This window comes from Leptodactylus fuscus, chromosome 6 (assembly GCF_031893055.1).
Source record: "Leptodactylus fuscus isolate aLepFus1 chromosome 6, aLepFus1.hap2, whole genome shotgun sequence".
NCBI classification, from domain to species: domain Eukaryota; kingdom Metazoa; phylum Chordata; class Amphibia; order Anura; family Leptodactylidae; genus Leptodactylus; species Leptodactylus fuscus.
Genome location: NC_134270.1, coordinates 165,610,768 through 165,627,167, shown reverse-complemented (window position 1 = coordinate 165,627,167; position 16,400 = coordinate 165,610,768). Strand labels below are relative to the sequence as shown.

General features: G+C 41.2%; 1 protein-coding gene across 1 annotated transcript in view; it reads left to right on the top strand.

Moving 5' to 3' along the window:
- Window positions 1–1,670: 1,670 nt before the first annotated feature.
- The window catches only part of LOC142208998 (sodium/potassium-transporting ATPase subunit gamma-like), a 29,227-nt gene continuing 14,497 nt past the window's right edge, over window positions 1,671–16,400 (top strand). Inside the window, exon 1 of the mRNA XM_075277925.1 lies at window positions 1,671–1,942. Coding sequence (XP_075134026.1) covers window positions 1,912–1,942 — 31 coding nt within the window. The 5' untranslated portion in view covers window positions 1,671–1,911. The remainder of the gene's footprint in view (window positions 1,943–16,400) is intronic.

Below are 16,400 nucleotides of genomic sequence, written 5' to 3'. Positions count from 1 at the left end.
CAGCATAGGGTCAATGTAGTAGGGCTGAGTATGTCAGGTACAGCATAGGGTCAATGTAGTAGGGCTGAGTATGTCAGGTACAGCATAGGGTCAATGTCGTAGGGAGGAGTATGTCAGGTACAGCATAGGGTCAATGTCGTAGGGAGGAGTATGTCAGGTACAGCATAGGGTCAATGTAGTAGGGCTGAGTATGTCAGGTACAGTATAGGGTCAATGTAGTAGGGCTGAGTATGTCAGGTACAGCATAGGGTCAATGTAGTAGAGCTGAGTATGTCAGGTACAGCATAGGGTCAATGTAGTAGGGCTGAGTATGTCAGGTACAGCATAGGGTCAATGTAGTAGGGAGGAGTATGTCAGGTACGGCATAGGTGAGCACATGTAGTAGAGCTGAGTATGTCAGGTACAGCATAGGGTCAATGTAGTAGAGCTGAGTATGTCAGGTACAGCATAGGGTCAATGTAGTAGGGCTGAGTATGTCAGGTACAGCATAGGGTTAATGTATAGGGCTGAGTATGTCAGGTATGGCATAGGTGAGCACATGTAGTAGAGCTGAGTATGTCAGGTACAGCATAGGGTCAATGTAGTAGGGAGGAGTATGTCAGGTACAGCATAGGTGAGCACATGTAGTAGAGCTGAGTATGTCAGGTACAGCATAGGGTTAATGTATAGGGCTGAGTATGTCAGGTATGGCATAGGTGAGCACATGTAGTAGAGCTGAGTATGTCAGGTACAGCATAGGGTCAATGTATAGGGCTGAGTATGTCAGGTACGGCATAGGGTCAATGTATAGGGCTGAGTATGTCAGGTACGGAATAGGTGAGCACATTTAGTAGAGCTGAGTATGTCAGGTACAGCATAGGGTCAATGTAGTAGGGCTGAGTATGCCAGGTACGGCATAGGTGAGCACATGTAGTAGGGCTGAGTATGTCAGGAGCTGCATAGGTAAGTGCATTTAGTAGAGCTGAGTACGAGAGTGCTGTATAGGTAAGCATGTAGGGTCACTGTAGTTGGGATGAGTATATTAGATGCAGGATAGGGTCAGTGTAGTAGGGCTGAGTATGTCAGTCAGTGTAGTAGGGATGAGCATGTCAGGTTCAGAATAACATGTCTATGTAGCCAGAAGGAGTTTTTGGCTGTAACAAGAGGGAGGGGATTAGGTGTGGCAGTGCCAGGCACTACAGGTACAGCCAAGCTCTGTGATCGGATCCATCAGAGCCAATGTAGCAGAGCCAACCTGTCATCTGGCACAAGCCATGACTATATTGCAATGTAAAATTCATGTCTTTACATAGGACTGCAGGTAAACCTAATAAAGCGTTACAATGTACAGTGCTGCAGAATATGTTGGCGCTATATTAATACAATTCTTACTACTATGGGTATGTGCATATTCTTACTGGTCGGTGGAGATGTCGGGGTCCCCGACGTTCCTAGAGATGGGGTCAATTCATAAAGAAAAGGGACATAAAATTTTTCCCGCATCTCCTCCGCACTCTCAGCACTAAATCAGCTGCAACCAGCCGAACCATCTCTCAAAAGCAAAGGGCCAATGACAGGGCTGACGGTGTCTCAGGCTGCTTCTGATTGGCCGACGGAGAGAGCCCCTTGGGAGAGAGGGAGCGAAAAAGAATAAATGTAAGGACCCCCCTCCTCCTGCTCTCCCTCCCCACCTTAACCAGCTGTGTGACTTCAGGTCTGCAGCATCTCCACTGTAACAGAGCAGACACTACACTCTATCCATTACACCCCACTGCACGCACCCGGCTCTGCTACATGCATTGACTCTTGGCATCGTGTCCACCCATGCACACACCCTATAGGATATCTTTAAGCATCCCATAGATTGGCACCGCACTGCACACCTCAGTACAGGGACAGGCATACTAGTGTCGCTCTCTCCTGCGGTACGGCATGGCTACCCCAACTGAAAGAAGCGGAACAGGTAGGACCAAGAAGAAGAGGAACAAAAAAAAGTGTCTGTGGGGTAGGGGACGCTTAGGTGCCATGTGGGACTGGGAATTGGGTTTCCGAACCCGCGCTGCAGAGGATAACACACCCTGGTGCATGCCTGCAACGTCTTTATCTAGAGAAGGGAAAGGGTTAATTTATTTTTTTTAATGGGCCAGGTCTGGTCCCGAGTCGGTATTCTGCAGGGGAGATCCGCTCTGCAGTAGGTTCCTCCTCCATCCTTACTGCAGGTGCATTGCAGTGTCCCAGCTGAGTGGCTCTCTCTATGCACTGCTGCAGTCTGGAGCACAGGGGGTTAATAATAGATCAGCGGGGCTCAGTCTGCAGGGGGACTGGCCACATTTTCGGGAGGATTTTTATACAGGGGGCAACGTGCTGGGTTTTTAGGGTCATTCCCGAACTCTTAAGGCTATCTGGGTGGGTGTAAAGTTGTCTGCAGTTATCACACTTTGGTGGTCACCAAGGGAGGGGCAACTAGATGGGGGGCGCAAAAATAGTGCCCTGGATTCTCTGCAGAATGAAAGATTGGGGCTGAGCTGCAGTGATAGAAGAAGGGGCAGGATCTGCTGGAAGGAGACTTGGAGAAAGTGAGGCAAGGGATGAATGGAGAAGGGAGGGGGAAGGGGTGACTAGTAGGCTTGTTCTGTACAACACCACAGTCTAGGGGGTGATGGGGAGGATGTTGGGGGTGATGGTGATGATGAAGAGCATCCTGGCACAACTTGGGGAGGGGGGGGGGGGTACCGACAGGGTATACAATTTTTTTCTTGCAATCCATGGTAGGTGGCTCCAAAAACATGCATTGTTACTAGCCATAGAAAGTCTCCAAAAATATTTGGGGCAACTGGCCAGAGTAGGTCACCCCAAAAATATCTGGTGTTACTAGACATAGTAGATCTTCCCAAAAATATCTGGTATCACTAGCCGTAGGGAGTCTCTCCAAAAATATCTGGTGTTAGTAGACATAGTGGGTCACCCCAACATAGATATGGTGTGACTAGGCATAGTAGGTCACCCTAAAAATATCTGGTGTAACTGGCTATAGTGAGTCTCTCCAAATATATTGGGTGTTACTAGACATAGTAGGTCACCCCAACATATATATGGTGTGTCTAGCTCCAAAATCTCTGGTGTTACTAACTCTAGTAAGTCTCACAAGTGATGGCCAACACCCTAGTCCATAAGAGGTTAATAGATTGGACTAGTTCTTTGTACTCATCAGACCTGAAGCCGTAACGAAGTGCGAGACACTATTTTCGGGGTAGGTGATTCATAAATGGAAAAGGGCAGGGGCTCTCGATGGTCCACCAAAGCTTAGTTGATGAGGCTACCGGACCCCTTTGATCACGAAAGGGGGATTTATGGAGTCATTTCTTCATTTCCCTTTAGCGCCTCCACAGGGACAATTAAGTATCACACATCACTTCAGGACTGATGGACTAGTGGCTGGTGGTCCTACCGAGCTACACCCTGCTTTCGGAGGGGGCTTCCTAGGCTGCTGATAGGGTAACACCCCATGATAAATCTTAGTGCTGGTGATTTGGACTCCCATCACCGCGTCCCGGTTGCCCCTGGATGAATCATGGAGCTGCAGCTGCTCAGGTTTCCCCCGCGCCTCCATTAGGGGACTCCCGAAATAGGATCTCCTGAGTTTAACTGATGTGTTCTCCAAGAATAAGGGATGCCGGCCGCCCCTCCCGGTGCGGCTCGGTGCTGCCGGGCTGTGCAGATGTTTTAATGTATTCAGCAGTAATGAAGGCGCTGAACCAAAGCGCTGACCTATAAAAAGAAATAGCTTTACATTCAGTAGCGGCATCACCTAACTAATTGGCTCTGACTTCTCCAAGGCTTCTTCCCTCGCCTGGTCAGTCACCTAGCAACTACTCAAGATCCTATATTCAGGAAACCATGTGTGGGCTTCTCCCCTCGCTGGTATCTTAATTTTCCGATGTCAATCATACCCACTAATATAAAGTATACACTGCATAGGATGGCGGTCGTATCCTTAGAGGAGGATGGCGGGTATAGTCCGGCCACCATGAGTAGAGGTGGCCCCATAGCTTAGGTCTACGTAACAGGGTAGCGGAAAAGTTAAAGGGGTCGTCAAAATATCCTATAATAGAATTTTGTATTAATGGGGCCCCCATTGATCTGTTCAGGAATTGGCCCCCTTCCTCCGTAGGACCCGTCATACCGACCATCAGATCGCCGGCCTATTGATTTTGTGTAATGCGCTCCTATTACATATTTTCTATCTTTGCAGTGTCATCTCCTTGGTTATAAGGGAGTTTAGATGAGTTATATAGATGGCCTAGAGTCCAAGAGGTGGAACTTGGAGCTCATGGGCCCTAATAAAACATCTGTAATAGGGGTTCTATCTATCCTGTGCCATTTAGTGTTAGACCTTAGGGGCCCCTTTATAGTCTAGGGCCCGGTAGCGACTTCTGTTTGATATGATCTCTCATGCATCCCCTGATTTGCATATTGCTGCAGGATGTGTTGACACTATCTAAATAAAGTTATTACTATTCTATATTTATCAGAATGTATTTATAGTTGTATACCGTCACCTGTGGTTATAGGGGAGCTTAGTTTAGTTATATAGGTGACCTAGAGTTTCTTTTGTCCTATTAGTGGATGCTTAAATATTTTCATCTTATGGCTTAGTATGCTCTTAATATCTCTAGAAAGTCCTTTACTAGGGTTGAGCGATCGTGTTTGGAAAAGATCGGATTCCGATCGGCGATTGAGAAAATTTCAGGATCGCGATCGGAAATCCGAACACGATCTTTTTAGGTGGGATCGAGATCGGTGATTATTTCCCACAATGCTTTGCTACTGGCCAAGCATTGTGGGAAAAGCTAACAATGTTAGCCTTCACACTGAGTATACATTCCACTCATTCTGAGCGAAGTGTATACTCAATGTGAAGGCTCTGCTGCGGTTCCATAGGAATGAATGGAAGCAGCCGGCACACAACCTTAACCCCCTGCGTGCCGGCTGCCTCCATTCATTCTAATGGGAGACTAGCTGACATCTCTAGTAGCTACTTACCTGCAGAGATGGCTGGTCCGGTGCCCAGTGTTCTCGTTCTTCTTCGCCTCGCTGCCCCCGCCTCCCAGGTTAGTGTTTAAAGAGCTAGGAAGAAGGCGGGGCTTGTGGCTTAGAAGAGTGTGGGCGGGTACAGGGCGTGGAGACCCGCCCACACTCTCCTAACCCGCCCACACTCTCCTATCCTGGGTGGCAGGGGGCAGCGAGGCGAAGAAGAACAAGAACACCGGGCACCGGAGCAGCCATCTCTGCAGGTAAGTGGACACCAGGGGGGACTAAGTAGCCAGAGGATTAAAAAAAAAAAAATCCTGGCTACTTAGTGATTAAAAAAAAATCACTATACAGCATGGATTCTAACAATTAAAGCGTTCAATTGTTAGATTCCATGCTGTATAGTGAATAGGATTGTTTTTAAAATCCGATCTCTGATTAGTAAAAAAATCCCATTGACTTGCATTGGGATCGGAATTGGGATCGAGATCGGGTTCGAATGAAAAATGATCGGAAATCGGAATTCAAAATCGATCCTGAAAAGTTAAGATCGGCTCAACCCCATCTTTTACATTACCAGTTCTGTTGTGTCACCCATAGTTATAAGGGAGCTTAGTTTACTTCTGCAGATGAGTTAGAGTGTGGTTCATACAATTTTTTTCATTGAGTCTTCCAAGTTTTAATGTTTTATGCTTATGGCTTAATGTACATTTAATATCATTAGTATATAATAATATCTTATTAGTATTTACAGCAGTGTCATCCATGGTAATAGGGGAGCTTGGGTCCTGCAAGTTTTATTATTTATGTTCATAGACTATTACAGAGTTAGCATCATTATTAAAGGGATCCTATCAGTAAAACTCAATTTTTTCTCACTACCATGTAGGAATAGCCTTAAGAAAGGCTATTCTTCTCCTACCTTTAGATGTCTTCTCCATGCCACCGTTTGGTATAAATCCCGGTTTTTGTTGGTATGCAAATGAGTTCAGGAACAGGCTCATTACGTGTCTTCTTCCGGCGCTGGCTTCAAACTTTTAGGCCTTGGGTAAAGCCGACTGCGCATGCCCGCCAGCCACAAGAAAATGGCCGCTTACAGTACTGGGCATGGGCAGTCGGCTGCTCGAAGCCTAGATGTTTGAAGATGCGAAGAGAAGCCATTCCTGAAGAAGATGGAGGCGGTGCTGGAGAGTTCTCTCACAGCATTGGGGACGCCCCAGTGCTGTTTGAGTGCTGGGGCCCGCCCCCAGTGCTGTGAGAGAACTCATTTGCATACCAACGAAAACCAGGATTTCTACCGAATGGTGGCGCGGAGAAGACATCTAAAGGTAGGAGAAGAATAGCCTTTCTTTAGGCTATTCCAACGTGTTAGGGACAAAAAAAATTGAGTTTTAATGATAGGATCCCTTTAAGTCCTATCCCATCTATGGCATGGGGGAGCTTAGGTTAGTTAGGCACCTGACCTAGAGGGCATTTGTAATTGTTATTTGTTGAGGCCTGTGATTTTGATTACATTTATAGATATGAAAAGAAAAGATTTTGTTTAGAGGTCTGCTATATCACCTGTGGTCATAAGGGAGCTTAGTTGAGTTTAGAAAGTTAGATAAATAAAAGAGATGCAATTTAAAAAAAAAAATATTTTAATAATTTTAATTAATTATTTTATATTTGAATATTTTGTGTGTCTCCCAGTTAGATAACAATAATTCTTGGATACGGAGAAAGTAACCCTGTAGTAGGCAATAACCCAGACACTTACTATAAGGAGTTTACCTAAACTGCTACTCACAATCCCGTTATCTCAAGCTCATAGCACACAGCATCTGCTACTAAATCAATACCCAATCCAGTGAATCACTAATGACATCACTAATAATCTGACCGAGTGCCCTGATCCATATTCTTCCTAATACTGAGTGTGCAGAAAATCAGAAAATAAATCAATATCCACACACTGTAACATTGAAACCACTGAAAGTGCAGAAATAATACTAACCAGGTGAAAAACATGGAGAGATTGCACAATGTAAATGCAAAGACATGGTTAAGATATCTCAGGAGATTGCAAAATCACAAAAATACACAAAATACTCAAGACATCAAATAACCCCAGACCGTAGTAACTGCACAGGAGGAGACACTTCTAGTATAGCTATATAGAACTCTGTTCACATGTCTATAAAATGTATCTTCATAACAATACAATGCATTGCCAGATATAAGACAAACACCAACAGCTTCCAGCAAACTCCATTAACTTATAGTGGGGTCCCGCACAAGAGTCCATCTTTTTGCCAGAAATATTGCGCTAATAGTAGCTGATCTCAATTTCAGTATAGGAGTAGTATTATAGTAGTTACAGTGTTGGCCAAAAGTATTGGCCCCCCTGCAATTCTGTCAGATAATCCTCGTGTTCTTCCAGACAATAATCACAAGCACAAACTCTTTGGTAATATCTTCATTTATTTTGCTTGCAATGAAAAAACACAAAAGAGAATGAAAAAAAAGTCAAATCATTGATCATTTTACACAAAACTCCAAAACTGGTCCGGACAGAAGTATTGGCCCCCTCAGCCTAATACTTGGTAGCACAACCTTTAGACACAATAACTGCGCACAACCGCTTCCGGTAACCAGCAATGAGTTTCTTACAAGGCTCTGCTGGAATCTTAGACCCTTCTTCTTTGGCAAACTGCTCCAGGTCCCCCCTGAGATGTGAAGGGGGCCTTCTCCAAACTGCCATCAAGAGATCTCTCCCCCTCCCCCACAGGTGTTCTATGGGATTCAGGGCTGGACTCATTGCTGCCACTTTACAAGTCTCCAGGGCTTTCTCTCACCACCATTATCTAGTGCTGACCTGAAGTGTGTTTTGGGTCATTGTCCTGCTGGAAGACCCCTGACCTCTGAGGGAGACCCAGCTTTCTAACACTGGGCCCTACATTATGCTGCACAATGTGTTGGCCGTCTTCAGACTTCATAATGCCATGTACACGGTCAAGCAGTCCAATGCCAGAGGCAGCAAAGCAACCCCAAAACATCAGGGAACTCCGCCATGTCTGACTGTAGGGGGCGTCTTCTTCTCTTTGAAGGCCTCTTTTTTTCCTGTAAACTCTATGTTGAGGCCTTTTCCTACTTTTGTCTCATCTGACCAGAGAACATTCTTCCAAAACGTTTTTGGCTTTCTCAGGTAAGTTTTGGCAAACTCCAGCCTGGCTTATGTCTGTGGGTAAGAAGTGGGGTCTTCCTGGGTCTCCTACCATACAGTCCCTTTTCATTTAGACGCTGACGGATAGTACGGGGTGACACTGTTGTACCCTTGGACTGCAGGGCAGCTTGAACTTGTTTGGATGTTAGTCGAGGTTCTTTATCCGCCATCCGCACAATCTTGCGTTGAAATCTCTCGTCAATTTTTCTTTTCCGTCCCCATCTATGGAGGTTAGCCACAGTGCCATGGGCTTTACACTTCTTGATGACACTGCGCACGGTAGACACAGGAACATTCAGGTCTTTAGAGATGGACTTGTAGCCTTGAGATTGCTCATGTTCCCTCACAATTTTGTTTCTCAAGTCCTCAGACAGTTCTTTGGTCTTCTTTCTTTTCTCCATGCTCAATGTGGTCACACAAGGACACAGGACAGAGGTGGAGTCAATTTTAATCCATTTCAACTGGCTGAAAGTGTGATTTAGTTATTGCCACCACCTGTTAGGTGTCTCAGGTAAGTAACAGGTGCTGTTAATTACACAAATTAGAGAAGCATCACATGATTTTTCAAACAGTGCCAATACTTTTGTCCACCCCTTTTTATGTTTGGTGTGGAATTATATCCAATTTGGCTTTTTGACAATTCTTTTTGTGGTTTTCCATTGAAGACAAATTAAATGAAGATAATACCAAAGAATTTGTGATTGCAATCATTTTCTGGAAGAAATAGAGTACTATCTGACAGAATTACAGGGGTGCCAATACTTTTAGCCAACACTGTATATTCTTGTACATAGGAGTAGTATTATAGTAGTTGTATTCTTATACAAAGGAGTAGTATTATAGTAGTTATATTCTTGTACATAGGAGCAGTATTATAGTAGCTATATTCTTGTATATAGGAGTAGTATTATAGTAGTTATAGTAGTTATAAGAATATAAGGACTATAATACTGCTCCTATGTACAAGAAGAATATAACTACTATAATACTACCTCCTATGTACAAGAATATAACTACTATAATACTGCCCCTATGTAAAAGAATATAACTACTATAACACTACCCCTATGTACAAGAATATAACTACTATAATACTGCCCCTATGTACAAGAATATAACTACTATAATACTGCTCCTATGTACAAGAATATAACTACTATAATACTGCTCCTATGTACAAGAATATAACTGCTATAATACTACCTCCTATGTACAAGAATATAACTACTATAATATTGCTCCTATGTACAAGAATTTAACTACTATAATACTGCTCCTATGTACAAGAATATAACTACTATAATAATGCTCCTATGAACAAGAATATAACTGCTATAATACTACCTCCTATGTACAAGAATATAACTACTATAATACTGCTCCTATGTACAAGAATTTAACTACTATAATACTGCTCCTATGTACAAGAATATAACTACTATAATACTACCCCTATGTACAAGAATATAACTACTATAATACTGCTCCCATGAACAAGAATATAACTGCTATAATACTACCTCCTATGTACAAGAAAATAACTACTATAATACTACCTCCTATGTACAAGAATTTAACTACTATAATACTGCTCCTATGTACAAGAATATAACTGCTATAATACTACGCCTATGTACAAGAATATAACTACTATAATACTGCTCCCATGAACAAGAATATAACTGCTATAATACTACCTCCTATGTACAAGAATATAACTACTATAATACTGCCCCTATGTAATAGAATATAACTACTATAATACTACCCCTATGTACAAGAATATAACTACTATAATACTACCCCTATGTACAAGAATATAACTACTATAATACTGCTCCCATGAACAAGAATATAACTGCTATAATACTACCTCCTATATACAAGAATATAACTACTATAATACTACCTCCTATGTACAAGAATTTAACTACTATAATACTGCTCCTATGTACAAGAATATAACTACTATAATACTACTCCTATGTACAAGAATATACCTACTATAATACTGCTCCTATGTACAAGAATATAACTACTATAATACTACTCCTATGTACAAGAATATAACTACTATAATACTGCTCCTATGTACAAGAATATAACTATTATAATACTACCTCCTATGTACAAGAATATAACTACTATAATACTGCTCCTATGTACAAGAATATAACTACTATAATACTACTCCTATGTACAAGAATATAACTACTATAATACTGCTCCTATGTACAAGAATATAACTACTATAATACTACTCCTATGTACAAGAATATAACTACTATAATACTGCTCCTATGTACAAGAATATAACTACTATAATACTGCCCCTATGTACAAGAATATAACTACTATAATACTGCTCCTATATACAAGAATATAACTACTATAATACTACTCCTATGTACAAGAATATAACTACTATAATACTGCTCCTATGTACAAGAATATAACTACTATAATATTGCTCCTATGTACAAGAATATAACTACTATAATACTGCTCCTATGTACAAGAATATAACTACTATAATACTGCTCCTATGTACAAGAATATAACTACTATAATACTACCTCCTATGTACTAGAATATAACTACTATAATACTGCTCCTATGTACAAGAATATAACTACTATAATACTGCTCCTATGTACAAGAATATAACTACTATAATACTACCTCCTATGTACTAGAATATAACTACTATAATACTGCTCCTATGTACAAGAATATAACTACTATAATACTACCTCATATGTACAAGAATATAACTACTATAATGCTACTTCCTATGTACAAGAATATAACTACTATAATACTGCCACTATGTACTAGAATATAACTACTATAATACTACCTCCTATGTACAAGAATATAACTACTATAATACTACTCCTATGTACAAGAATATAAGTACTATAATACTGCCACTATGTACTAGAATATAACTACTATAATACTGCTCCTATGTACAAGAATATAACTACTATAATACTACTCCTATGTACAAGAATATAGCTACTATAATACTGCTCCTATGTACAAGAATATAACTACTATAATACTGCCCCTATGTACAAGAATATAACTACTATAATACTACCTCCTATGTACAAGAATATAACTACTATAATGCTACTTCCTATGTACAAGAATATAACTACTATAATACTGCCACTATGTACTAGAATATAACTACTATAATACTACCTCCTATGTACAAGAATATAACTACTATAATACTACTCCTATGTACAAGAACATAAGTACTATAATACTGCCACTATGTACTAGAATATAACTACTATAATACTGCTCCTATGTACAAGAATATAACTACTATAATACTACTCCTATGTACAAGAATATAACTACTATAATACTACCTCCTATGTACAAGAATATAACTACTATAATACTACTCCTATGTACAAGAATATAACTACTATAATACTGCCCCTATGTACAAGAATATAACTACTATAATACTGCTCCTATGTACAAGAATATATCTACTATAATACTGCTCCTATGTACAAGAATATAACTACTATAATACTGCTCCTATGTACAAGAATATAACTACTATAATACTACCTCCTATGTACAAGAATATAACTACTATAATACTGCTCCTATGTACAAGAATATAACTACTATAATACTACTCCTATGTACAAGAATATAACTACTATAATACTGCCACTATGTACTAGAATATAACTACTATAATGCTGTTACCAGTGATGTTCATTCCAATTTACACTGGAGACAATGAGATAAACTATATGGACATCCCCTTTAAGTGTTTTCTCAATTTGCATTATGTCACCTAAAGTCATTTTCTGAATCTGCTGTCTCAGTAAAGTGTCCATCCAAATCTCTACAGTGACCTTCCCTCGGCCACCAAGGACAGGCTGTGTTTAGATGCTTACTGCTCAGCATTCATTAGTGTCACTTCAGGTTAGGCTATGAGGCTCTTCTCTGCGGAGATGGTAAATGAAGGAGTGTTTATAGCGATAATATATAAAGATAACATAGACTTACAATTATTAATGGAAATTCTCATATTTGCTACAAATCGGATTTGATACCATTTGCTTGTAGAGATGATACAAATGTTCTTTGCTCCTTTATCCCTTCCCGGCACTTTGAGGCTCAGGGATCCGATCTACTGAATTCGAGCTGATAGGTAGAGTTGCGTTCGTGCTGTTGCCCATATCGTTGTGGCTAATGGACGGCTTTCCTCCGGCTCTTGTCAGGAGCAGTCGGGTGTGAATGTGCTGACTCAACGTCTCCTTACAAGACAGTGAATGAGAGAAGCTTCATGAGATGCGCTGAGGATTCCCTGCTGACCTCTGAAATCCCCAAAGTGCTCCCTGTCCATCTACGTCCCCCCATTCTCCGTGAAGCTTCATTTATTTGGGGGCTTTTAGTGAAGTTATGAAGGATTATTCCATTTTCTAATGTTAGATGCCTGAAAAATTTCATATCCAGATGCAGGTTCACACCACGGTGGTTCAGAAGGGCAAACTCAAGTAGGAGTCAATATCCTTAGGCCAGGGGCAGAGCTAGGTGTGCAGGAGGTTTCTGGGCCAAAATTCAAGCCCCCCAATTTTCCAAGTACCCAACCACCATTTTCCTCACCTATACAAAGTCTCCATCCTGCTGCTACCCCCCAATTATAAAATTTATAAAGTATAGATCTCCTTCTGTGACCCCTTAAATTAGCAAAGCCCCCTTAAATCTAGGGAGATTAACTTACCTGATCTAGCGGATAATGATGCTAGACGTGACCGAACCTCAAAGTCACATAATGAGGCCAACTTTAGTCAGCCAGGTAACTAATATCCGTAAGATCCGGGAAGAAGGGGGCGGTCTAACTTGGGGTGGGCGGAGCAACATGGAGCACTTCTTAAGATGCCATTACCCAAAGGCCGTAACCCCTGGGACCATCATCTTCATCTGTTGGATCAGTTAAGTCAATTTTATCTCCTTGGACAACCCCTTTAATTACGACCTCAGTGTAACAACCGTGACCTCTTCACTGTTTACATTTTATTGATTGTTTCAAAGTAGCTGCGCAACGGAGAGTCTCGTCCTATTTACCTCTATGGGACGAGAGTGTAATTACATCGCATGGCCTCAATAACACAAACAACATACAAGGCTAACAGTGAAGTGGTCACCATATTCACATGTGCTCTGTGGTCCTTTCAAACAGCTGATCAGCAGGGGAGCCCGGGCTTCAGGTCTCGTATTGATGACCTTTCCTGAGGATAGATCATCAATAAAAATTAGTTGATGAAATCCTACTAATATTATAAATGTGAAAGTATGTGTGTTTGGATGTTTGTGCGTTTGGATGTTTGTGTGTTTGTGCGTTTGGATGTTTGTGTATTTGGATGTTTAGATGTTTGGATGTTTGTTCCTCAATCACGCAAAAACTGCTCAACCGATTTGGCTCAAATTTTCAACAAACATAGTTCCTAGGAAGGATTGAACGATAGGCTACTTTTCGTCACAATCGCAGACATACGTTTTTGCCAGGACCCCCACAAAACTGGAATGCCGGTTCGGCCTGCTGTCCCGTGGCAGCTGCGGCCTCTGGACTCTACATGTCCATCGGGGATGTCGCCGATGTCTGCTCAGGGCTATCTACAGTGTCATTCGGCCGCAGGAGAAGGGTTGTGACGACAGGCGAGTTAGGGGACTTTGCGAAGGGAGAGGGGTGGGGTGTTAGGAGTGAGGAGGTTGCTGGTCCAGGGGGGGACGCGGGAATGGGGGGCCTTGGCAAGTAAACCCGGGGGCCCCTGGAAGGGGGACGGGGACAGGGCCGCCACAGCGCCCACAAATGGAATTGAAGCACATGACTTGCTGCGGGAGGGGGCCCCGCATAGGCACCCCTGTAACATCGCTGCATGGGGAGCCCGGGGTTTGGTGGGGCTGTGGGCACAGGTTGGTGGGGGGAAAGGTAACACAGGGTCTGGGGGGGGAGGGGTCACTGGGTAGGTAAGACAGGGAAGGGGGCATGGGGTGGTGGGAAAAAGGGGGCATGGGGTAGGTAACACGGGGGAAGGGGCATGGGGTTTGGGAGGGAAAAGGGGCACGGGGTAGGAGAAAAAAGCAAGCACAAATGGAAATAGCCCCCCTTGTCTTAATAATGCCCCCCAATGATCCCTTGTATAAATGATACCGCTTATGGTAATAAGGTCCCCGTATATAACTGCAATCGTAAAATAATATAACTGCAATTGCCCTGACCTATAAATAATAATAAATAATACCTCACAAAGTCTGCAAAAGAAAAAATTAATTATACTCGCCTGTCTCTGATCCCTTGACGCACAGTCACCGCCTCATCTTCTTCTAATTTTTGCTCTGAGTTGCAGACCGCAAACCCCTTCAGGTCTGTGTCTTACTACATCACTGTGACACCATTGCGCCCTATTGGGCCGGGAAGAAGATGTCTAGTTTGTGGTCATGGTGCCTTGTAGGAAACAGGACGAAAATGACTAGGGGTATAGATTAAATATTACTGGGGAACCATAGGGAGTGAGCGAACGAATGCAGAAGTATTGTACATAGGAGCAGTATTATAGTAGTTATATTCTTGTACATAGGAGTAGTATTATAGTAGTTATATTCTTGTACATAGGAGCAGTATTATAGTAGTTATATTCTTGTACATAGGAGCAGTATTATAGTAGTTATATTCTTGTACATAGGAGTAGTATTATAGTAGTTATATTCTTGTACATAGGAGCAGTATTATAGTAGTTATATTCTTGTACATTGGAGCAGTATTATAGTACATATAGTCTTGTACATAGGAGCAGTATTATAGTAGTTATATTCTTGTACATAGGAGTAGTATTATAGTAGTTATATCCTTGTACATAGGAGTAGTATTATAGTAGTTATATTCTTGTACATAGGAGTAGTATTATAGTAGTTATACTCTTGTACATAGGAGTAGTATTATAGTAGTTATATTCTTGTACATAGCAGCAGTATTATAGTAGTTATATTCTTGTACATAGGAGTAGTATTATAGTAGTTATATTCTTGTACATAGGAGTAGTATTATAGTAGTTATATTCCTGTACATAGGAGGTAGTATTATAGTAGTTATACTCTTGTACATAGGAGCAGTATTATAGTAGTTATAGTCTTGTACATAGGAGGTAGTATTATAGTAGTTATATTCTTGTACATAGGAGCAGTATTATAGTAGTTATATTCTTGTACATAGGAGTAGTATTATAGTAGTTATATTCTTGTACATAGGAGTAGTATTATAGTAGTTATATTCTTGTACATAGGAGTAGTATTATAGTAGTTATATTCTTGTACATAGGAGTAGTATTATAGTAGTTATATTCTTGTACATAGGAGTAGTATTATAGTAGTTATACTCTTGTACATAGGAGCAGTATTATCCTACTAATATTATAAATGTGAAAGTTTGTGTGTTTGGATGTTTGGATGTTTGTGAGTTTGGATGTTTGTTCCTCAATCACGCTAAAACGCCTGGACGGATTTGCGTGAAATTTTCCACAAACATAGTTTTCCCTCAGGATTGAGTCGCAGGCTACTTTTGGTGCCACTAAACAACATGCCTTCCTAGCAGGAGACTCACAAAAGCAGGACTCCTAGCCCCAGCTATAGACTCACACACACTGCCTGGCATTTCCTGCCTCAACCTGCCTGCACACTCCTTACTGTCACCTCAGGAGTAGCCCTCACTCTACTCACTCACATTTACATATAGCTTTCCACTATATAACACATCACATTGTAATTACATGTATCTCCTATCACTGCTATATACAGTACCTGATACATATATACTCATGTACACAGGCTGTATATACTATATAATTACATGTATCTCCTATCACTGCTATATACAGTACCTGATACATATATACCCCTGTACACAGACTGTATATACTATATAATTACATGTATCTCCTATCACTGCTATATACAGTGCCTGATACATATATACTCCTGTACACAGGCTGTATATACTATATAATTACATGTATCTCCTATCACTGCTATATACAGTACCTGATACATATATACTCCTGTACACAGGCTATATATACTATATAATTACATGTATCTCCTATCACTGCTATATACAGTACCTGATACATATATACTCCTGTAC